Source organism: Emys orbicularis, chromosome 6 (genome assembly GCF_028017835.1).
Source record: "Emys orbicularis isolate rEmyOrb1 chromosome 6, rEmyOrb1.hap1, whole genome shotgun sequence".
NCBI classification, from domain to species: Eukaryota; Metazoa; Chordata; order Testudines; family Emydidae; genus Emys; species Emys orbicularis.
This window is the reverse complement of record NC_088688.1, coordinates 90,389,758-90,415,042: the sequence shown is the minus strand read 5'-3', so window position 1 is coordinate 90,415,042 and position 25,285 is coordinate 90,389,758. Positions and strand designations below refer to the sequence as shown.

Here is a 25,285-nt window from a genome sequence, read left to right as displayed (position 1 = left end):
GTCTTGATGGAGTTACTGTGACCCAACCTGTCACAGTACCGAGTAAGGGACTGGCACTGATGCAGTGACCTAGGCGAAAGTCGGCAAAGCCAACAGTACCACGAATGGTGGACATACTGAAGTAGACACTGATGGCGTCTGATGCTGTTGCTTGCTCAGTGCAGAGGGTGTTGCATGCCTGGGTACCAACCGCTGGACTGAACTGAACCAGTCCCCAGTGTCTATGCTTGCCCGCCGCGCTGGCAAAAGGTACTGAGGCCCTATCAGAACTGTGTCTCTCTTTCGTGCTCTGGGACTTTGCAGCCCCACCAGTGCTGGAAGAGGAGTCCTTCACCTCAACAGTACAGAGTTGAGAGGTCAACGCTTCGGAGACTCTAGATCTCGCTGAGAATCTGGGACTTCTTCAGAGTTGGCTCCTTAAGGTGAGGGTCCTCTTTTTAGAAGCCTTCCCTGAAGCTTCCAAAGTCTTCCCTTTCGTAGAGGAAGCGTGCGCTGGATCTGTCTGAGGGGGAAGAGGGGTGGTCTCCTGACCTGACTCAGAAACTGGCTGAAGAGTGTGTTCCATCATTAGCAGTCTGAATTTAATGTCCCGGTTTGTCCTTGCCCTGGATGTGAGAGCCAGGCAGAAGCGGGACTCCCGCAAGAAATGGACACACAGAGGGGTGGTCACTCGCAGCTATAGCCTCTCAGCAGGAGAGGCAACATTTGAAACCTGACAAGCCAGGCATGCCCTGTCAGGAAAATAGTAAGTCTCTCCCAGGGGAAAGGGGAATCAAACAATCCTTTCACTCATCATCTAACTATACAGACAACTGACAACTATAAAAAACTATCTTAACCTCTACTGAAATATTAGAAAAGCCAAGGCAAGCTTAAGACTGCCACACTAAGGCTCCATCTCAGGCTGAAGCGGGTGAAAAGGAACTAATGGCTGTTCACCCGCACACCCCTATATAGACTCGGTATCCAGCACGAGGCAGCACAGGGCACGTGCAGGGGCCGAACGGACACTGCTAACTGCAAATCTCCAATCAAGGGCTCGAGAGGCGCACGGGCACCTGAAGTGAAGCACACATGGGGACACCACTTAAAAGTAGTAAAAAGTCTTCAGAAAATAGCAGTCATTGTAATCATGTAATATTAAACAAAAAATTTAATTCTCCATTTTAAACATTGTCAAATACTTTACCCAGCACTGTATAGAAAAGAGAAAAAAGAATGCTTTGCAATACTTACAGTTGGTTGAGTATACTCTTAGTACTTGAAGACATGGCAGGATTAACCTGTGGTTCTGCAAATTCTGTTTCACCAAATTCAGAGATATGTTTAGAGCGCCACTGATTCTAGCTTTTACTCCAAATTTTTTATCTGTAACAAATAGAACAGAACCAAAACCAAAGAAAAATCACTGAATTTGATTTTGAAGCTAAATTATTCTACTTCTGTAACTAAATAAGCTTAATTCAAAAGTGACAAAAAAGATATATTTCTACATCTCTACCCCTCTCCTCTGCATAATGAACTCCATTTCACCATTCCCTTCTTCCATTCTTGTCTGCATGCATGCCTTCATCCACTAATGTTGAGTACACTGGTGCCCATCTTGAAAGGTTCAACACCTCCAAAATCAGGCTCCTAAAACCAGGCCCTAAATATCAAGTTGGGCACTCAAAATTTGAGGTACCCTAATTTAGTCAACACTTCCAAAAATTGATTCTTGATCTCTCTCTCTCTCTCTCTCTGTTTATCCAATTGTAAATGGACAAGATGTGACAGGTGTGTAGTCATTTTAAGAGCCTTCCAGTAGTGCATTAAGCGACTACTACAATGATGAGCACACTATACAAACCGTTACAATGTAGAATAGAACAGATAGAGTTACCTAGTATCTGTGATGAAACAATCTTTTAAAAGTTCTATGAGATCATCACATGAAGGATATTACACATGGATAAAGTATTAGCCATTATAATTATGATTACCTTTTGGACCAATTTTTGCAAGAAGGGAATGAAGCTGCACCATTAACTCCTCATTGGGTGGGGAGTCTTTGCTGGCACTCAAAAGTAACTGCAACAAGATCTGCGTCCCTCCTTTAGAAACTAAGACACTTGCTTTCCGACCACCACCTTGAAATTAAAAATACAAATATTAGCAGTAGTCAAAAAATATTAAGATACCTAGCTATTTAGTCTTTTCTTCATATCCATTTGCAATGAACCAAGCAATATTGGCACTATTCAACTTTTATATACATGCATAAACTAGACTTTTGATCACTTTTAATCTCAGAAAAATAAAATTATGTAAATCAGCTATTTCTTAAATGCCTTGAAAAAAATGTAACAATTTGCACAAAGTACACATAAAAAATTGCCACTTGATTAAAACTTACCAACTGACACCAATTCAATGAGGATATTTAATATATTTAGAGTAGTCTGAAGATCTCTTGTATTCTGAAATTAAATAATATTCTTTTAGTTTTGGTAACAAATACGGCATACTGGACACAGATGTATCCTTGCTTCATTTGTAACAGTAATAGGTTTTGTTTCAAGACTTATTAATGGGAGTACCTTATTACATTTATTTTCCACAGCCACACATGCCCTTTCTACCAAGCTTCAGTCATTAGCATACTTAAAGCTTATACCCAAATAAACCATCTGTAGTTTTATATTTGCCCAACTTCTCCAACTTTTGAGATCCACAGACATTTCCAAAACAAGCGGTTTTATTTTGCTTGAATTCTACTTGTAAAAAATTTTCTTTGGTAAATACTTGAGGGTTTTTTCTTCATATTTTAAGAAACCTGTATATTTCTTGTTAAAATTCAAACATCAGAATTGAACAACGATTGACACACTGCTCAGAGTTCCGACTGCAACTCAAACCACTTGACTTATTTATTTTTAGACCTTGATTTACCAAGGCACCTAAACATAGCCTAACTTTAAGTACAAGTGTAGCTCCTTTGAATATTCAAAGTTAGGCATGTCCTTAAGACACTTGCTGCATCAAGGCCTTAGATATCACATAATGATCAAGACCATGGACAAGTACCTTTTTGTAGTGGCCAAGAAAATTAAAGAATATTGAAAAATTGGAAGTCTGATATTTGCAAACTATACAACTTAGACATACACACGTACATGAATAAGATGTTTTACCTCTAATGTTGAGAGGATAACTTCTATTGCTGGGGAACCTTTGGCAGTCATTTCCTTCCTGGTTTTTTCTGAAAGTCCAAGAGATTATTTTTTCCTCAAAGGAGATTATAACATTAGTTGAGTAATTTCTGAACATAAAAAATGGATACCACATTCTGAAAAATCTAGCCTATGAAAAAGAAAACCTGCACACAAAAAAAGTCACTTAGGGTACAAAAGCGTATCAAAATTAGGGTGAACAAACTGATTTAGATACAGTAGGAATGAATTCATACCTTTACCTATTTTTAAATAGAAAATTTGAACTGCTTTTGAATTTATTTTTAATTTTGGTTAACATTTTTCTTTTTTAGTGTACATATCTCCACACACCACAGTTTTGGCCAAAAATACTACAAAGAAAGGTATCTTGTGCAATATTTCTGAGTCACGTAAGAGTAATAGGAATTTCTGGAAATTTCATGAGAAAGTCAGTTTTTGAGATTTCCAGAACAATTTCCTGCTGTTTTTATACAGCAGCCTTATTCCAGACAAGGAAAGAGGACGGAAGATGGATTTTTAGGTGCAGGAGTGGGGGCGTTAACATATTATCAGATATAATCTTGTTACAGACTGCAGCACAGTAATGCTGACATTTGAAAAAGAAAAGGGGGTGAAATAAGCAGCTGTAGTTCAATTTACGGAGCTAGACACTGAAAGCCCACAGCCTATGATTCCCTCTCCACCTTATTAAGAGGGTAAAGTGCAGAAAATGTGTGATTGGTGAGGTAATACAATTATTGCTATCCTATGACTTGCAAATAGTACTTCAATATGGGGGTTTTCAGGATCTGATTCCCTGATCTCCTGGTTTATGTTACCTGCTTCATGTAACTGCCAAAACAAATCAACATATAATCCCAATAAAGTTTATTTCTGGTTTGCTTGTGGATGGGCACCAGACTGCAAAAAACAGCTCATGAGAGAGTTTATTATACTATTTTTGGAACACATGCACATCTACTTTCTCATGAGCACAGAGCCATGGAAGGCAAATCAGGGTTTTCTCTGGATATGTACCAGCTCATTTTGGTTTGACTTTTTCACGTCAGGTGAGGCAAATCAAGTAATAAAAAAGCCAAACCTTGAAACCTGACTTCCAACTGCAATATCAAAGTAAGAGGAAGGAAAACAAGCAACATTCTTAAGCTTTTATTTACTGACACTATAGAGAAATAATCAGAATCACTATCCATGTCATTTGAAGTGCAATCATTCACCCCCAAAATAGTTTCTGCCTGCTTCTAATATTTGGCTGATTTTTTTTGTACTTCCCCACCAATACCCTGAGTGTGTTGGGATAAATGCACATGTATGAGAAGAGATGCTGCACGCCCTACGATCAGCTGAACAAAAAGACATTTTAGACTCAAAAGTGCTGAAAACCAATTAATGAAAACAAATGCTCTGCCAAGAAAGTAGCTAATATAATAAAACCAATAAAAGATCAGGATCATACTACACATCTAAACTGGAAAATACATGTCCCTATGCTTTGTGTAATAGAATAGATTTCTATAAATAAACACTAATTTAACAGACAAATCCACAAGTGAGGTATGTAATCCTTACAGTCAACAAAAATTTCAGACAGACAATCTCTTTTTATTGTGAAGGACAACTCAAAATATAAGTAGGTTTCATTCCCCAACCTTCAGTCTAAAAAATTAATTGATTCCAGTCTTCTTTGACTACTCCACTGGCCCTTATCACTTGCTGTTGACTAGAGTCTCTCAGAATTGAATCCACAGTATACTTCACAGGTATAAACACAGAAATACAATCAGCATCCTCAATCTTACACAAAGCAAAAGACTACATACTGTGTACTCTTTAGACTCTTGATTCCGGAACATGTCTCCTGATTGAAAATACAGACACCCAGCTGAAAATTTTGTCCCCATTTTTAAAATCAATCACTATGAATATTTGTAAGGCTCCTGCCTGAATCCAGTTAAGTATAAAGGTGTTCATTACTAAGATGCATTCAGGGAAAAAAGTCTACAGTGGAATATTCATGATTTGATGGTAGCAGTTTAGTTTCGATATTGGCGATTTAAAGAAAAAAAGAGTTGTAAGGCTAGCAGGTTTTTGTTTTTTTAAACTTTTCTCATACTCCAGAATAGCTGTGCTTTGGCACACACTCCCCACCAGAGCACCTCCTCACATCAGAAGGTGGAGTTGTAGTGGTTCATCCACTCTAGCATCTCCTGTCCTAGGTCTGCAACAGTCTGCTTCCATGGCCTAGCCCTCCACCCAGGTCACTTACCAGTCCAGTCCCCTTTTCCAGATTAACAGAAAAGTCTAAACAAAAACAGGAAAAACCCAAAGTCCATTGATCTCTATGCCAGGCCCTCTGCCTTCATCTGGGACTCCTCATTCTTGGCAGTAGTTCAAGTAGGGTGGTACTCTCCAGTACACAGTATCAGCAAGAGATTTTTAGGGGGTATGGGGTACCAGAAAGACTTGGGGCTGGGGGGGAGGAAGAGAGGAGGGCTGCGCTCTGCTCCTTTAAGGAGCAGAACACAGCTAGGGAGGGCACTCATTCTTTATATGGCTTTAACAGCACAATGCATATACACCTCTACCTCAATATAACACTGTCCTCGGGAGCCAAAAAAATCTTACTGCGTTATAGGTGAAACCACATTATATTGAACTTGCTTTGATCCACCGGAGTGCGCAGCCCCGCCTCCCCGGAGCACTGCTTTACCGCGTTATATCCGAATTTGTGTTATATCAGGTCGCGTTATATTGAGGTAGTGGTGCACTAACAAACTTAAACAAAGGCTTTGTTTAAGTTTGTTAGCATATGTATTTGTATTGTACTGTTAAATTGGTCAGGAGTCCTCAAGGGGGGGGGGGGGGAGAGGATGGGGATGGAAGGTGTTTAAACTGTGTTTTTGATTCTGTTTCTCCTCATTGGTCTGAATTATCCATGACATTCATACTGCATCACATCAAGTCCAGATCATTAAGGAATGCCTCTGCTTGCACTGACCAGAGGATGTTTGGATTCTGATGTCAGCCCAGTTCTGCAGCCTGACAGGAATCAGGTGTTGTCCCCAGTGCACACAGAATTCTTCTTTGCAGCCAAACTAGTATAACATGCATTTTGCTAACTGGAACTGGAGCAGCAAAACAAAGAAAACAAATGCCTCATTTTCCAGCTTTGTGGGTGAGAGAACTATAAGTGAAGATTATAATGCCGAACACTGACGACCTTAAACCAGCAGCCTCAGGAATCTGCCAAGAACTTTCCTGAAAATATGTTCCTCATCTTAGGATCAAGATTTCTCACACATCTGCCCACCTTTATTCGAATGACGCTCCTTCTGATCAGACAGCTCAGGCATTGTCAGTTTCATCTAAAACAATTTACAAACTTGGAACCTAATCCTGTAAACCCTTAATCATTTGATCAATCCCATTGAAGACAATGGGACTATTTGCATGTCTATGGACCAATTTTGTGGTAAGAGTTTCAGGAGTCTGTTCTGTTCCTATAAAGGAAGTTGACTCTCCCATTGAAATGCAATGTTTGGGTACAATATCATAATGCAGTTTAGGATACAGTTCGAATTAAACTTTGTCTTTTAATAAGTCATACATATGCTGAAATGATTCCTCACCCAACTCCCATATTCCATATAAACAGACTGAAATACTACATCATTTGGGGGGGAAGTGAGTATTTAAGCATGTTAATGTTTGTATATACGAACACCCATTTCATCACTGTACTGGAAAATATAGCTGAACTTAATTTTCTATGGAATTTGAAGAAAATTTAACAGCCCCAATTGTTTTGTGTTAATCAGTGTGAACCTGAAAAAATTACATACCTTCTAAGAGAAAATAATCAGTCCACACTTACTGAAAAAAAATAAAAAAAATCCTTTTAACTGGTGTTCAGAAGAGTGCTACAAGACACACAATCTCATGAGCAGAGGGCGGAGAGGATATCCACTCACATTATGACCAGCCAAAAAAAAAAATAATAATAATAATAATAATAATAAAATCTCAAAGAGGCAGAGGTTCATAGATTTGCAAACCTAAAAACCTGTGTTATGCTTTAAGCCACCTCAGCACATACGAGGTTTATGAACATTAAAAAGTTAACTGCAAAGGGACACTGAAGCCCATTAACCTGAATGTGTGCCAGCCAGTACGCCCTCACTGACTAAAGGCGCAGTCACACCTGAACAGCTAAAAATTAACCTTGCCCCTTTAAGCTAAACGGAGTCATGTCACTGGCTCCCGTTCTGTGGTTACATAACAGATAATAAAACTCCAGTGGGGCATGGTGCTGGCACATAGGGTCTCAGGTATGTGCTGTGATTTTTCAGAATCTCTTTTGGGAATAGTCATGTAGGTGAAATAGCTGGTACTTATGATTATGCTATTTCTATGCATGTATATTCATCTTGGTATCTGAAGTTATGAATATTAGCTATGTTTACTACATGTTTGCTCCTCTGGTAACGCCCACAAGCTATTTAGCCAGCACATGAAGGGACAAGTCAAGTTGAATGGCCCATTAAGGAACACTTAGCTCACAACGGACCCTGGAAAATGCCTGTCTATTCTTAATGGACTTTTTGTGCATGTTCTAACTAGAATATGGGTAAGGGTGATGGACATGTAACTTGCCCATGTGACTCCAAACACCATCTTTCATAGTAAGAACAGATCTCCATTTACTTGGCACTTGGCAAAAAGCTAAAAGGCCCTGACCTGGAAACATATCCATTTTGCCTCTTTCCTGCTCCAGCCTCTAGACTATGAACATATACTAATGGGAGCATTCTAACCAAGGGACTGAGGACTTTAAGGTAATCTGGAGCCTTCATATTTCCTTGATCCTTTGCAGATGTACTTATGAGTTGCATATGGTACAGAAACTGTTCTAGCCTCATTGATTGCTGATTTCTCCCTTGCAATGGACAAAGATCAGATCTCTGCTGACTTTCTCACATGAGTTAGCAGCCTTTGATACCTGTGGTATAAGCAACATAGCCCTTGCTTGAGTGGTTTTGTTCTTTCCTCTCCAAATGTCAAAGCCTGTTCCCATTGAACTCAATAGCAAAACTCCTTTTGATCTCAATGGGAACAGGATTTGGCCCCAAGAGAATGTGATTTTGATCAATTGCTTATCTGTCCACAGACAGTTCTCATGCATGTTCTGCCAGGCTCATTTTGATTGCCCCTCCTGTATATCATGGTGAGGAAAACAATAAAACAATTTGGGCTGTAGTTCTATCAAGATGCACATGGCACACACAGTTCTATGCCTCTTTTCCATCAAACCCAGATGGCGCAGCATCTTTGATTTCCTAGTGCCTGGCGGAGAGCAATACTTAGATAAAGGCAACCTAGCAGAAGCTTAGTTTGGACATAAGGGAGGCACTGATAGTGTGTTAAGGGAAAGTGGGGTGATTGTCCTTCCTATCCTTCTTTCATTTAAGAAGTTTTCAATTTGGGGTGCTGCTGGATCCTCAATGACACCTGGAAGTACAGGTGGCACCAGGGGCCCAAAGCATCATTTTACAACTGCATGTTAAACAGTTGTAAAATTTTAAACAGCTAAGCGGGGGTGTCAGAGGGGACGGGGAGAGCGTGGGGGCCCCAGGCTGGGGTGGGGAGGAAGGAATCACATGGAGGGTCACGTGCCCTCTCCTGTGTCCCTCCCATGAGTGCAGTACCGGAAAGAAATTATTTCTACTTGCACCACTGATTCTTGGCCTCTTTCCTCTCCTGAAACCTGTACTTCCTCACTCTGTCTGGGGACAGGAAGGAGAACCCAGGCTCACCTACTCCTCTGGGTTACAGGCCAGGTACCCTGCCTGAAGCACCACTCTCCCACCCCTTTACTGTTTCCTACCATCCGTCACTTGCAGATCATTCCTCAGAGTCATACACCAGGGGTCATATCCTCCAGAAGATCTGGTTCCCTGTTGCTTTAGGCTACTACTCCTGGTGGCTCCTTGGCCTCTATGGCAGCCATTGGGCTGTATTTCAAACAGTCCTCCTGGTTTCCCCTCCCTAAGACAGGAGCTCCCCCCAGCCCTCCTCTCAGAGCTGAGGTAGTGAGAGGAGGCAGGTACCTCCTACAGACAGGAATCCCCCCAGCTCTTCTCCATGGAGATAAGGCTGTGGTTTAGGCCAGCTGTAGGGCCTTAGAGCCAGCTTTACCTTCAGCTGGACCTTTCTCCCACTTAGTCTTCCACCTTGGAGCGCTCAGCAGGCCAGCCTTCTCCTGCTGATGTCTGCCCTGCTATGAGGGAGGTGGCAGCGTATGCGCTGATCCCCTTCCCAAAACTCATTCCAATGCTCCAGGAGACATAGGAGCTTTGTCTTGCCCCAGTTGCCAAGCTCCTGTCCCAGTACTTTAAGGAAACAGTAATGGGAATTCCTCTGAAACACTACTTACTCCTGAGACCATTTCCTCTCGCCCAATTTCACCTAGGTACTTGTATATCAGACCTGCCAAAATCTTAAATGACCACACCACATGAGGACAGTGGGCTGACCCCTAGACACCACTGATCTTAAGGGGTCAGGTCACCCCCATCACAAGCTGAACCATTTTTATTCAGTTATTTCCAAAACCAAACATTCACTTCAGAGTGAAGCCAACCTATAAAAAACAGCCCCAATTTAAAGTTTTGAAAGCCATGAGCCACTGAAAAAAAAAAGAGTTAGTATGGAAATAGCTACGTAAGTCTAACCTGTATCTGTACTGTGATTATATGACTGACCAAACTGCTGCAGAATCATCCTCTTGCAAAAATGCTGCACAGATTCTCCAGAATATAAACTTTCATTAAAAAGTAGTACCTAGTATTTATGGAGTGAAAATTACATACAATGCACATATGTATTCACTGCAGAGTTAACGGTGACCGTCACTCAGGTGCTGCTCCTAATCTCCCTCATATCATGCACAAAACCCTCTCCCCCCAAAGTCTGGTGTGCTTTTAACCAGGGCTAGCTGGGGATGTAAGAGTGCCCCGGTGTCACTTTCACTGAGGTTGGGAACCACCCCCATCACCCTCACAATGAGGACACAGGTTACATCGCTCAGCTGCCAATAGTCCTCCAATGCCTTCCCACAATTCCCCTGCATATCCTGAAGGACAAACATGCTTTCTCAAAAGCAGCAGAGAGTCCTGTGGCACCTTTAAGACTAACAGATGTATTGGAGCATAAGCTTTCGTGGGTGAATGCCCACTTCGTCGGATGCAAAGTGGGCATTCACCCACGAAAGCTTATGCTCCAATACATCTGTTAGTCTTAAAGGTGCCACAGGACTCTCTGTTGCTTTTTACAGATCCAGACTAACACGGCTACCCCTCTGATGCTTTCTCAAGTCACTAGGAAAGAATCAGAACAGCTCAGCTTAGGGCAGCACAGAGAACCATGGGATGTACCCCCATAAGTCTTAGAGTCACACACCGGTGAGTCCAGCACCACTGAGGACACAGTAACTCATGTATGGCTTTGCAGTGTGGCTGCTTGCACCCGAGACAAGTTAATCTAGGTGCTCAGACCCAAGCGTCAATCATTAAGGCTAACTCTGCAATGAAAACATACCCCTAAAAGATTAATGATGCAGTGTTGTCTGTGTGACTAAGCAGACAGATTGAAACAATAACTCCAAGAAAAGCATGAACTCCTCCCATAAATTTAAACATTGTGTTAACTAGAGCTAATCAAAACTCAGGACTTTCCGTTCCGTGGGAAGTTTTGACATTTTTAAAAAGTTTGCTCTCATTTGGAATGAAAACTAGAAATTTCTGAATTTCAGACAGAAGGGAAACGCCAAAACATTTTTGTTTTAGGGAAAACAATTGAGCCATTTCAATTAGATTTTTTCCACAATGAACAGAGCAGTCAAGGGAGTAGAAACCTAACGACCCTAGTCATAGAAAAGGACCCCATTGTACTAGGCTCTGTACAAATATAAAACAAACAAAAAAAGAGATGGTAAGCCCCTTGGGGCAGAGACTAAGGGTATGTCTACACTACGAGAGTAGTTCGATTTTACTTAAATCGAATATGTGGAATCGATATTACAAAGTCGAACGTGTGTGTCCACACTAAGGACAGTAATTCGACTTTGTGAGTCCACACTAACGGGGCAAGCGTCGACATTGGAAGCGGTGCACTGTGGGCAGCTATCCCACAGTTCCCGCTGCCCATTGGAATTCTGGATCGAGCCCCCAATGCCTTCTGGGGAAAAAAATGTGTCGAGGGTGCTTTTGGGTAACTGTCGTCATCCAACCGTCACTCCCGCCCTCCCTGCCTGAAAGCGCCGGCGGGAAATCAGTTCGCGCACTTTTCTGGTCAGTGACAGCGCGGACGCCACAGCACTCCGAGCATGGAGCCCGCTGCGACCATAGCTGCAGTTATGGCCGTTGTCAACACCTCGCACCTTATCATCCACCTTTCCCAGAGGCAGATGCTGAGAAATCGGGCGAGGAGGCTACAGCAGCGCGGTGAGGACCTGAAGTCTGAGAGTGGCACAGACCTGTCACAAAGCACGGGACCCCGCGCCGAGGACATCATGGTGGCAATGGATCATGTTGATGTTGTGGAATGGCGATTCTGGGCCCGGGAAACAAGCACGGACTGGTGGGACCGCATAGTGCTGCAGGTCTGGGATGAATCACAGTGGCTGCAAAACTTTCGCATGCGGAAGGGGACTTTCATGGAACTTTGTGAGTTGCTGTCCCCTGCCCTGAAGCGCAATGACACCCGGATGCGAGCAGCCCTGAGTGTCCAGAAGCGAGTGGCCATAGCCCTCTGGAAGCTTGCAACGCCGGACAGCTACCAGTCAGTCGCGAACCACTTTGGCGTGGGCAAATCTACCGTGGGGGTTGTTGTCATGCAAGTAGCCAACGCAATCGTTGAGCTACTGCTCTCAAAGGTAGTGACCCTGGGAAACGTGCAGGTCATCATAGATGGCTTCGCCGCGATGGGATTCCCAAACTGCGGTAGGGCTATAGATGGAACTCTCATCCCTATCCTGGGACTGGACCACCAGGCCAGCCAGTACATTAACCGAAAGGGCTACTTTTCAATGGTGCTGCAAGCACTGGTGGACCATAGGGGACGTTTTACAAACATCAATGTCGGATGGCCGGGCAAGGTTCATGATGCTCGTGTTTTCAGGAACTCTGGTCTGTTTAGACGGCTGCAGGAAGGTATTTACTTCCCGGACCACAAAATAACTCTTGGGGATGTGGAGATGCCTATAGTCATCCTCGGGGACCCAGCCTACCCGCTAATGCCCTGGCTCATGAAGCCCTGTACTGGCGCCCTGGACACTGAAAAAGAACTCTTCAACTACCGGCTGAGCAAGTGCAGAATGGTGGTGGAGTGTGCTTTTGGACGTCTCAAGGGGAGATGGAGAAGCTTACTGACTCGCTGTGATCTCAGCGAAACCAATATCCCCATTGTTATTGCAGCTTGCTGTGTGCTCCACAATCTGTGTGAGAGCAAGGGGGAGACCTTTATGGCGGGGTGGGAGGTTGAGGCAAATAGCCTGGCTGCTGATTACGCCCAGCCAGACAGCCGGGCGATTAGAAGAGCCCAGCGGGACGCGCTATGCATCCGGGAGGCTTTGAAAGCTAGGTTCCTGAGTGAGCAGGGTAACCTGTGACTATTAAGTTAGTTTACAGAGAAGCTGAACCTGCCCCCGTTTCTTTACCCAGTAAATGTTCACTATCCTCTCCAGTTACATACCCCGTTCACCCCCTTCCAACACACGTTTAAAAATAAAATCACTTGAATTTTGTTAATGAACACCGTTTTCTTTATTACTGTTTTCTCGGTAAAGTGTTGAACCTGGGACGCAGACTGTGGTGGGGAGCGGGTGTAGTGTAGTGATGCAAAGGACGCTTCTAAACTCCAGGAATGACAGGCTCCGCACTGGTGGACTGGTTGTTTCAACGGAGCCTGCCACCCCTCCTGTTCGGGACTCTGTGTGTGGGGGCTATGTGACTTTGTGGCAGGGGGAGGACGGTTACAGATCCCCTGCTGCGTGGCTCTGTGATCCAGGATAAGGACCGCTGCATAAGATCTCTAACCGCCCTCCCCCGCCACAAAGTCACATCCCCCCCCCCCCCCCCCCCCCGAACATGAAAACCACCTCCCAGACTGACCAGGGTAACTAGTGACTGCAATGTGTGTGTGCCCTGCTGCTGAACCTGCCCCCGCCTCTGTACCCTGGTAAAGGTGACTGTCCTGTCCAATTACCAACCCCCTTCCCCCCCTTCAGACAGACTCTCCTCTAAAAGAACATGATGGAAACAGTAATTAACAGAAACGTATTTTTATTAGCAACTACACATGAAACTGGGGGATGAAACTGGGACGGGGGCTTGGGTGAGGCGGGATGGAAAGGACTTATCAAATTTTGGGGAATGAGAGCCTTCTGGTACTTGAGCAGTCTGCAGGGGTGGAGTGAGAGTTTTCACGGACTCTGCCGCCCCTCCTTCTTGGGACTTTGGGTGAGGGGGGTATGGGACTTTGTGGCGGGGGAGGGCGGTTAGAGATAGACTGCAGTGGGGCTCTGTCCTCCTGCCTCCGGTCCTGTAGAACATCCACAAGGCGCCGGAGCGTGTCCGTTTGCTCCCTCATTAGTCCAAGCAGCGTTTGAGTCGCCTGCTGGTCTTCCTGCTGCCACCTCTCCTCCCGTTCCATGTGTGATCGGTGCATTTGGGACAAGTTCTCCCTCCACTGGGTCTGCTGGGCTGCCTGGGCTTGGGAGCAGCCCATAAGTTCCGAGAACATGTCCTCCCGTGTCCTCTTCTTCCTATGCCTAATATGCGCTAGCCTCTGGGAGTGTGATGCCAGGCTAGGTCGGGAGACAGTCGCAGCTGTGGGATGGGAAAAAGGGAGTGAATTCCTCAGAAAGATAAATTTAGTTGTGAACAAAGAACATAGTCTTTCTCTGTGAACAAGACCATGCACAGCACCTATCACATGCGCACTCAGGACAAGGTCGAATTTTCGGCCTTCGCATTCAGTGCCTGGGGTCTTGCAGTGCAGATCAGACAAGCGGGGCAGGACAGCGGAATTTGTGTAGCAGGCCGACATGGTAAGCCGTAGACTTGTGGCTGCTTAAAACTTTAATAATAGCACTGGCCTCCTTTCACGTTCAAAGCAATGCCAGTCCCTGCTGCCAGCAATTCGGCAAGCATGAACTCTGCCCCTGTCCCACCCCCTCGCGGCTGTCCCAGGGAAAAATCCCTGTATGCTGCCCCTCTCCCGCCTCCACCGCGTGGCTGTAAACCGCCGGTTACAGTTCTGTAAAGGAACAGGCAAGCAGTCCCAATACTAACATTCCCCTACCTAATTCAAAGCAGGTCACCATGAGCGACATCACTCTGATGAGGATTTCAGAGACGGAGAAAGAAAGGATTCTTCGGGAAAGCCTGCAAAGACCAGGGCCGTATGCCGCCATGCTCTGCAAGGCAATGATCCCGGAGTACTTGCTTGTCTCCTGGCGCGGAAACGTTTCGTACCACGGAGGACCCAATAAGGCCGCTCGCCCCAGGAACCTGATGCAAAGGCTTTCCAATTACCTCCAGGAGAGCTTCGTGGAGATGTCCCAGGAGGATTTCTGCTCTATCCCCGGACATATAGACCGGATTTTACTGTAGCTGCACTGGCAGGGACTAAACAGTAGAGCGCCTAGGGCAAACCAATCATGCTAAACCGGACATTGTTAGGTTTTTTTCAATAGTTGCACTGCCAAGGACTGAAACGTGAAGCGTCTAGGGCAAACTAATCATGAAAAACCCATTGTTAATATTGTTAATATTCCTGTTCTGTTACAAATAAATGTTTACATGTTTAAAACACTTACTGACTGATCCTTCCCCTGATTCTGTGTCCGGGTTAACGCCTGGGGACGGTTGGTAGGGGATCTCTGTAAGGGTGATGAAGAGATCCTGGCTGTCGGGGAAATCAGCGTTGTAAGCGCTGTCGACTGCCTCGTCCTCCTCATCTCCTTCCTCATCTTCCCCGTCTGCTAACATGTCCGAGGAAGCGGCCGTCGACAATATCCCATCCTCAGAGTCCACGGTCAGTGGTGGGGTAGTGGTGGCGGCCGCACCTAGGATGGAATGCAGTGCCTCGTAGAAACGGGATGTCTGGGGCTGGGATCCGGAGTGTCCGTTTGCCTCTTTGGTCTTCTGGTAGCCTTGTCTCAGCTCCTTGATTTTCACGCGGCACTGCGTTGCATCCCGGCTGTATCCTCTCTCTGCCATGGCTTTAGAGATCTTCTCGTAGATCTTTGCATTCCGTCTTCTTGATCGCAGCTTGGAAAGCACGGACTCATCGCCCCACACAGCGATCAGATCCAAGACTTCCCGATCAGTCCATGCTGGGGCCCTCTTTCTATTCTGAGATTGCATGGCCATCTCGGCTGGAGAGCTCTGCATCGGTGCCAGTGCTGCTGAGCTCGCCACGATGTCCAAACAGCAAATGAGATTCAAACTGCCCAGACAGGAAAAGGAATTCAAATTTTCCCGGGGCTTTTCCTGTGTGGCTGGTCAGAGCATCCGAGCTCGGACTGCTGTCCAGAGCGTCAACAGAATGGTGCACTGTGAGATAGCTCCCGGAGCTATTACCGTCGATTTCCATCCACACCTAGCCTAATTCGACATGGCCATGTCGAATTTAGCGCTACTCCCCTCGTTGGGGAGGAGTACAGAAGTCGAATTTAAGAGACCTCTATGTCGAACTAAATAGCTTCGTGGTGTGGACGGGTGCAGAGTTAATTCGATGTAACGGTGCTAAATTCGACATAAACTCCTAGTGTAGACCAGGCCTACGTGTAAGTCAAGAGACATCAGATGGATATATACAGATGAGGAGCAAGAGTAAATAAACTCAGACCTTCTGGAACTAGACTGCCGAGGAACACTTATGGAGGAAGTAAACATTTTAAAAAATTAAGACACTGTGGAAGGACAGCAACAACAAGCACTAAAGAGAGCTATTTTCCATTGCAAGAATGGCACAAGACTCCCCCTGATGAAACCAATATTTCGAATTTGAGTTTCAGACTTAGTTACCTGCAGGGACATAGACCAAAGAGTATCACAAGTGTATCTTCAGAAAACAAGTGGTAGCCACCTCAAAATTCAATTTCTATTACATTGTTTTGTGGAGTGGATTTTCTTAAGAGATTTTCAAAATCCTAACTCGACAGTGACTTGATTTAGGTAAGTATGTGTGATCATTGCAACATACTGTTATGGTCCCCAAAGAAATGCAAGAAAATAACTTTTTTTGCTCGACTTAGCAATGAGAACACTTCATGTACAATTAATAGAAACACTCAAGAATTCATGGTCTTATGTACGTGGTACACTTAATGCACATCTTCATAAAACTCTCCAAGTCTTCCTTAATTGCCAACTAGTTTCAAGCCAAAATAACCATTCAACCATTTAACATCTATTAAGAAATTTCTGGTTAACAGCACTCACAGCTAAATGCAAGTTTTCTTGTAAAATTTAAAATATCAGTTTAATCTTCAGACACAATTAGTACACATTTCTTCCCTTCTGCAAAATCTTTTCAAAATATTGCAATAAGGTAATTTCAGAAAAAATAAACTTAAAACTAATCTTTTTATTGCACAATATAACAGCACTAAGTAAACTTATACTGTACTGTGTCTTACAAAGCCCCAAACTTGTGACAGGCTTGTATTCACCATTCTTTTACCATACTTTAATTCTTAAATTATAGCTCTGACAACGCAACAAGTATTTAGTTGGAGAGTCATGAAATATTACTTTGGGACATATTTAACATGGCCTTTGACAGGAACTTTCTCCAGTTTCTGAATCTAAGACAACGGACTCTTAAAACAGTGCAAAAAATAGATGTACTATCATTAGTTTTCAAAGCAGACAAAAAAGAAAAACTAACAGATTGACAAATGAGTTACAAGGTTATTTGTGACTTCATATAGAAACATCAACCTGCTAGTGTTCAGCTGCCAAAATGAAAATGTAAAATGAGAAGAGACTAGCATGAGAATTTATCAAGAGGTAAAGTTACACTGATGTGTGGAAAGTTTCAATGTTTCCAACATGTGTCTCACATACTGCTGATAATGCTGTACTTTAGGCTACATTTCTTTAGATGAGATTCTTCAGTCTAACCCAATCCCTAATTAACCCCTTTATTCCCTATGGGCAATGCAATAGTGATTAAATGAACTATCTAATGAGGGGGCATCTTGTGCCTGCTTTAAATAATGCACCAAGCAAAATAAAAATAAATCAATCCAATAGAAAAGCATATTAAGACTGTTTAGAAAACAAGATATGAAAATAAATAAATAAATGTATATAGGCTCAACCATATCTCGTAACAAAAAAAATTCCAAGTTTTCTTTAACTGTAATGAGGCCCTTTAAAATCTGGGATAAATGATCATTTAATCAAAATTTTAATAAATACATTGCTATACCTGTCCTCCATTTTTACTCTTTTATACAATTCATCTATACTGTCTTCATAGTTCCTTTCTTTCCAGTTATATTACAAAGTTCTTTCACTGTCAATGAAGGTCCCCTAAATTAACTATTTTTAATAGATGTATTTCAATCTATTCAAAGTGCATGGAGTAATGTTATTTTATTACAAAGTATTAGTTTACAGCAATCCTAGTTTAAAAAAAATAAAAAAATCCCCAAAAAGGGGAGGGGGGAAAAAAAAAAAAAAACCACCACAGAAAAACACCTTCAATAATGCAGCTTTTTATATTACACATATATACATACACACACACTGTATAATTAGCCTTTATCATAGAAGCCTACCATATATGTAAAAGTCTAGTATGTATGTACAACAGTACATACACATATATACATACACATTACATATCTACACACACAGTGTAAATCCCAAACCTCTGCTCTTTGTCATCCCCCAGTTAGTGCATGAGAAAATTAATGAAAAAGCTTGAAAAATTTCATCCACAATAAAGTCAACCACTAATAGGCATGCCAACCGTTAGTCAAATGTAAGGTGACCAGATGTCCCGATTTTATAGGGACAGTCCCGATTTTGGGGTTTCTTATATAGGTGCCTATTAACCCCACCCCACCCCTGTCCCGATTTTTCACACTTGCTGTCTGGTCACCCTAGTCAAATTATAAACAAACACACCACACCTACGTGGTAATTAAGGTTTTGGTATTCAAGGTAATAAATCCCAGAACCACACCTCCTTCCCAGTTTGTGAGAAATTTTGTTAAGTTTGTCATAAGTAACCAATGATCTCTATTATTTATGAATAAAGTTCTTAGGCCTTGAGCCTGTAAACACTTATACAAAAACTGCATATGCTTAATTTTATCACCATGAGTGGTCTGCAGGATTGGTACCCTACACTGTATGCTTTTTGGGGCAAGCACTATGTCCCTCTATGTGTTTAGAAAATCCATATCATGTAACAAGCAATGCCACAATTAAATAATTAACATCTCCAACATTAACAGTTTGTAAAATAAATCATCCAAATGTAAGTTTTCTGTACTGGGGGCTCTTAATACCGTAACCTGAACTGCTACGTAATTTGTTTTTATTTCTGGGATTTAAATGTCACCTGTCCAGACAAGAGTTCTGTAAAGCAGTACAAAATAAGGCAAGGAAAAGACATGACAGTTTAAACAGAAGGCTCATTAAAATTTAGTTTGTTGCTATTATTTTTGAGAACTTTATGGATGCCTAAAACATCCACTGAAGTTAAAGTGGGACTAATGGCGGCCAGGGCTAAGGAGGGATGCCTTTGAAAAAACAGAAGAAAATATCCATAATCTGAACTTCATTTGAAATATTCATTTATATTTGTACCTGATCTTTTGAATTGACATATTTAAAATGTAGCAATGAAAACATGTTGACATTAAGAAATGCATTTAATAGTTTCCTTCCACTTTTGGCATCTCTTATAAATTTAGAAGACTCTTTCTGTAAGGAAATAGCTTGGGTTCAGGCATCTTGACATAGATAGTCCCTGTAGAAGACTTCCAATTCTTGATATAAAAAGGCACAAGAAATTTAGGACACACTAAGAATGAAAAAGGCTGCCAGGGAAAAGTGATAATTAATCCTCCAGATCCCCATCTGACTTAACCATTCTAATAAGGTATTACTAACTTCAAACGGGATGCCTTGTTTGGGAGGAGGCAAAAGTTAAGTCTGACACTTTTATAACTATTTGCTGATGACAGTTCCTGATCACCTTGAATGGGCCGAGGAACAATACCGCTGAAGACAAGGCTGAAACTGTAGGGTACCAAAAGAGATTGGCAAGAATACTGGTGTTTGGGCATCTTTTCTTGTCTGAAAATGCACTCTATAGATAGGCCCTTCAGAAGTGGCTTGACCACTATACCATTTTTGGGGCACTTCTTCCCCAATACTTATCTTTTGGCAGGATTACAGTCACTTGGCTTGTACAGTAGCACTAAGAGGCTGATGATGAGTCAGGAATTTTCAACTAATTGGTCACAAATTGGTCGAAGTCGGTCAAGAAAGACCCTCCCTTTCTTTATGACTACATGGGAGGACGTTCTTGAAACATTTTTCTATTGTAACATTGAGTCACAGGTGACTGTGTACCCCATAAGGCTTCATGGGAATATGCTTATGAATGTATATATGATATAACTGGAATATGTTTTATGCTACATATGCCATGTAACCTATCTATGTAACGGTTATGATCTACTGAACACATTCCTCCTATTTGAATGCATGTATCATTTTTGTACTTGAAGTTAGGAATATTGGCTGTATATTTGCTTGATAGCTCTAGTAAAGCATTTGGTCGGCTTCTTGAGAAAGGAATGTGGAAATTAAGTGCCCAATCAAGAACCGCTTAAGCCAACAATGAACTTGAAGACGCCAATCCACATCTGAGCTTTCCCAGGAATGTGGCTTGGCAGGTAAGGAACTCAGTCATGCATGGACATGTGACTTGTCCATGTGACTCCAAAACTCCATCTTGGAGCTGGACTTTGCATAAGAGAGAGGAGGGGGTTTCCACCCACGAGAGTCTACTTAAACCCCTGGGAGATCCCTCCATTTTGTCTTCAGCTGGCTCAAGAGATAGCCTCTCCACCCCCAAGAAGCTGGGACAAAGAACAGTAACTACAGAGGGTGTGAGTGATTGCTGGACCCAGACTAGAAGGAGACTAGTCTGTAAAAGGAAGCTTACTGGGTAAGGTTTTTATCTGTATTCAGTTTTCTTAGACATAGACTTGCGTGTTCTATTTTATTTTGCTTGGTAATTCACTTTGTTCTGTCTGCTACTACTTGGAACCACTTAAATCCTACTTTCTGTATTTAATAAAACCACTCTTTACTTATTAATTAACCAACCCACAGTATGTATTAATACCTGGGGGGAGGGAGGGAGGGCCAACAATTGTGCATCTCTCTCTAGCAGTGTTATAGAGGGTGAACAATTTATGAGTTTACCCTGAATAAGCTTTATACAGGGTAAAAACAGATTTATTTGGGGTTTAGATCCCATTGGGAGTTGGGCATCTGAGTGTTAAAGACAGAAACACTTCTGTAAGTTGCTTTCAGTTAAGTCTGCAGCTTTGGAACACGTGGTTTAGACCCTGGGTCTGTGTTGGAGCAGACTGGCATGTCTGGTTCAGCAAGCCAGGATGCCGGATTCCCAGGCTGGCAGGGAAAGCAGGGGCAGAAGTAGTCTTGGCACATCAGTTGTCAGTTCCCAAGGGGGTTTATGTGATCCAACTCATCACAGTGAGATCCACTGCTATAATCCACTAGATTATTCTTTACTTCACAGATCTGTGGAGAACTGCTAACAGGCCACAAAGATGGCAGCCTACACCAGGCCAGCCTGGTGCGCGCGCACACACACACACACGACATGGGAGGAGAGAAATTCAAGCTTGCCTCTCTCTGCAGATTCTAGCTATTTGGATTTTTTTCTGAAGCAGACAAGCCAGTGGTATGACCCAGGGGTAGGCAACCTATGGCACGCGTGCCAAAGGTGGCACGCAAGCGGATTTTCAGTGGCACTCACACTGCCCGGGTCCTGGCCACCGGCCCAGGGGGCTCTGCATTTTAATTTAATTTTAAATGAAGCTTCTTAAACTTTTTAAAAACCTTATTTACTTTTACATACAACAATAGTTTAGTTATACATTATAGACTTATGGAAAGAGTCCTTCTAAAAATATTAAAATGTATTACTGAAACGCAAAACCTTAAATCAGAGTGAATAAATGAAGACTCGGCACACCACTTCTGAAAGGTTGCCGACCCCGACCCAGACCATTCAGATGAGTTACTGGAAGGTGGAGATAGAATGATGGACTGTGCTAGTAAGGGAACTGGGAGGAGGGCAGAAGGTTCTGCATAGAAGGTACTGGCACAGGTTCCCCTAAGCCTCTGACTGTCAGAAGGTGGGACTGCACAACAAGGGATGGATTATTTGATAATTACCCTGTTCTGTTCATTCCTTTGGAAATAGTTGGCACTGGTCACAGTCATAAGACAGAATAGATGAACCATTGGTCTGACCTAGTATGGCCACTCTTATGTTCTTAGGTAAGCCACCAAACACTAGCTAGACTGCTCGCCTACAGTACTGAGGAACTGGGGAAGGAATGGTAAAATGGCAGGTTGGAATAATGATGCATTGATATATGCAATCTAAAGGAGACAACAGGAACTCAGATTTAGCACATGTTCCTCAGACTTCCTTAAAAAGGAAGGACAACAAGTTCCAGTTACTAAAAATTCAATTCTTCTGAAAAGGTCACAGGTTTGAGAGGAAATCCACACACACACTGAAAGATCTTTGCTGTGGACACCAATGACTCTGCTCTCAGACAGAAGCAAAATAAACTGAGATCATACAGCACTTGAGGAAGGGGAATCTGAATTCAAAAGGAAGGAAGGAAAGAAAAGAACTAAGATGCCTCCATTGTAGGGCATGTGAGAAATAAAGCCACCTCAACATCATTCTTTGGGATATTTGCCATTCCCTTTCTGTCTGCCAGGCTGTTCCAATGGATTTGGCTGTACTGGGAAGTTCTGTTGATCAGTTAGCTGCTTTATATATTAATGAGGTTCCTCCTTTGTTATTCCAGAGTGTTACTGGATGTGTTTTTAGGGTACCAGAAAGAATCTTTTACCCAAAGACCTTCAAGGTTACATTCTTCAGCCAAGAGATGCAGAAAAAATACTTGTGTCTTTTTGTTATTTTTCCCCCTTTTAGGTAAATTACCAAAAAAAAAATCAATCATTTCTATATAGCATGTTCTTAAGCAACAATACAAGTGCTTGCTTCTCTTTATTTTTTTAATGTGAATGCCTAAATACAGTAGTAAGGACAAGCTATGACAGAAGTGATAGACAGCTCAGAAAGGGCCTTGACTCTGCCATCCTTGTTCATGTAGAATAGTACCTTAATCCAAAAGTACTGTCATTTATTTTGATAGAATTACTCGTGGTAGTACTCTTAGGAGACCAAAAATACCGTACAATAAGGCAAACTGTCAGATTATGAAGAACTCAGATAGGAGAACCTTATCCTAATAGAAGAATCTTGTGTTCCACATGCAAGTACATAGAGACAAGTAATAAATACAACTTCTCACTGTTTGTTCACATAAAACAGGAATATAGAAATTCTTTTGAAGGACAAGGTGAGAAAACACCAACAGAACTTCAGTGCTGAAATGTGGCAGTCAAATATGCTGTATACAAGTGTGTTTTGGGATGAGGTGTAGAAAGATAAGAAGGGACAATTTTTAAAACATTAAGTAAAATAAAATATTTACCTTGACTCTGAGCCAGATGAAGGATCTTTGAGGTAACATATCTGGCAGTGTCTGCTTCTACCAACAAAGATTCTGAATTAATCTTCTCCAGCTGTGCCAGCAGACCCACAATCCGAGAATTGTTAGTAAGACTAGAAGAAACATTTATATTGATGTTTCAATCCGTATTCAACATATGACAAAAATATTTTGTTTCGCCTCACATGGCAAAACCCAATTAGTTACATTTTTTTAAAGTCAAAGTTAGTTCTTCAGTGAACTAGGTTTAGATCAGTAGGTTTGTACAGTTTTATAGTTAAAACAGAATGTTTTGCTCTATTTAGTTACTTCTCAAAATTAGCTTTTCTTCCCTGCTATCAATGACACACTCATTAAGACAGCTGTACAGAGGAGGGCAGCGTTGTCTTTGCTACATTCTTAAAAGGGACTAAATCTGCTTCCCTTGAATTCAGTGGCAAAACTCCCATTATTTTCCAAGGACATAAGGGATCACCCCAACTACTGAGGTTACCCAAGGAAATCATATGGGAAATTCATGACTGACTAATTAATTAAAACTAACTAATTTGTACTATTACAAATTTACTGTTATTAGCAACTTATTTCTTCAAATTCATACCTATAACACCACAACATTTAGTCTTGATTGGAAAATAGCTATAACTATATAAAACTGGGGCTGTATCACATCTTCCATGGAACCCCCTCTACAGTTAAGATCCCTCTTGTCAAGGGGTGTCTCCAGTGCCACCATGACCAGGGAAGTCCCGGGCAGCACATCTCTGGTGGAGCCATGCTCTCAAGGAACATGGGGAAGGGTCTGACGGGGAAAACCACTTAGGCTCTAAAGCCATTATGGGCCTCCCCCAAGGATTCATTCCACAAGTGAGGGGGACAATTTTCACCCTACACCCCAATAAAACATCCAGAGAACACCACTAGAAGGGGAGGATGGGGACTTTGCAGAAGTTACTTCCTCCTTGGCCATCTCTCATGAATTTTTACCACAGGAGGGGGAATCCACCTATCAGAATCCATTTTCAACTACTTTGACATTTTATTGCCTATACAGTAGCCCTGGCTTTGAAGTCTGCCAGACTGGTCTACAAAAATGCCTACAAAAGCCCCAAAGTCTGGCTAGCCTTTAGGGTGTGTAATCATCCAGATGTGGAGAAATAAAGTACTCAAGAATATAACAGAACCAGAGCCCACCCTCCCAAAAAAGACTACTGTTTATGGAGAAAAACAAGAGCGGATCACTTTTCAGTTCTTGAGCGTTTTTCCGCTCTTCCAAACTTTTATTCCTCCTCAGACAGCTTGAACAATAAGCCTGTTCTGAAAATGACCACACCAGGGAGAGGAAAGGAGAGTTTAGACAAAAAGCTTAGAAGAAATGGAAGACAACCCTATCCTGAGAAAATAATGCTGTTTTCTTTGGGAGATACAGGTCACCTTTCTAGTGGGTTCTTATCTTTTCTTTCCCACACCCCCATAGCAATGTTTCAGGTCTCAAGCAGAGGCTGTAGAGAGCCCAAGAGGAGGTCATATCTAGAGTCTCCCATCCCTTCCTGGCTCCTGCTATCCTACCTAACAAGACTGAGTAGTCAATCATATCCATGTGTTAGGCTTTACTCTGCACACATGCAGCAAGAAAAAAAAAACTGGCTGAAAGTTTTAATATCACTTTTTCACTGATATCAACTGTTTTCTCACAGCAAACATTCACTTTCAACATTTTCTGATAAATCTCTAACAGTGAAAAAATACAGCCGTATTAAGTTTTACCTCATACTCTCTGCAAACCATTTTGAGACAATCCCATTCTTTATTACTTATTCGCTTATCTTTAGAGAATATATGCAACCAGTTTGGTTTCTTAAGTTTTGCAAATATTTTTTGGAAGAAATACAGCACAAAACTTAATAAACTATCACTATTAGATGGGAGGGTCTTTATTTTATAATGTTCATAAAAGTGAAGAACTGTAGAGAATCAGAATGTTTTAAATTGACATTGATGGGAATGACTTATTCTGTCACAGTTTTGTCTCATTTTGAGGTACACAAGTACAGCTTGGCTTGATGTCTTAGTCATTTACATAAAAGTGATGGTGTTTTAAGAGGAGATACATTTCATAAGGAGCACTTTTATCCAGATATTTATATTATCTCCCCCACTACCGTATTTAATTATATTCTTT

At 42.3% G+C, this 25,285-nt stretch overlaps 1 protein-coding gene across 1 annotated transcript in view; it reads right to left on the bottom strand.

Moving 5' to 3' along the window:
- Positions 1-25,285, bottom strand: part of AGTPBP1 (ATP/GTP binding carboxypeptidase 1) — a 105,865-nt gene that overhangs the window by 72,036 nt on the left and 8,544 nt on the right. Inside the window, exons 3-7 of the mRNA XM_065406008.1 lie at positions 23,086-23,216; positions 3,174-3,241; positions 2,396-2,459; positions 1,983-2,129; positions 1,237-1,368 (exon numbers count right to left, since the gene is read on the bottom strand). Of these exons, the coding sequence (XP_065262080.1) occupies positions 1,237-1,368; positions 1,983-2,129; positions 2,396-2,459; positions 3,174-3,241; positions 23,086-23,216 (542 nt within the window). The remainder of the gene's footprint in view (positions 1-1,236; positions 1,369-1,982; positions 2,130-2,395; positions 2,460-3,173; positions 3,242-23,085; positions 23,217-25,285) is intronic.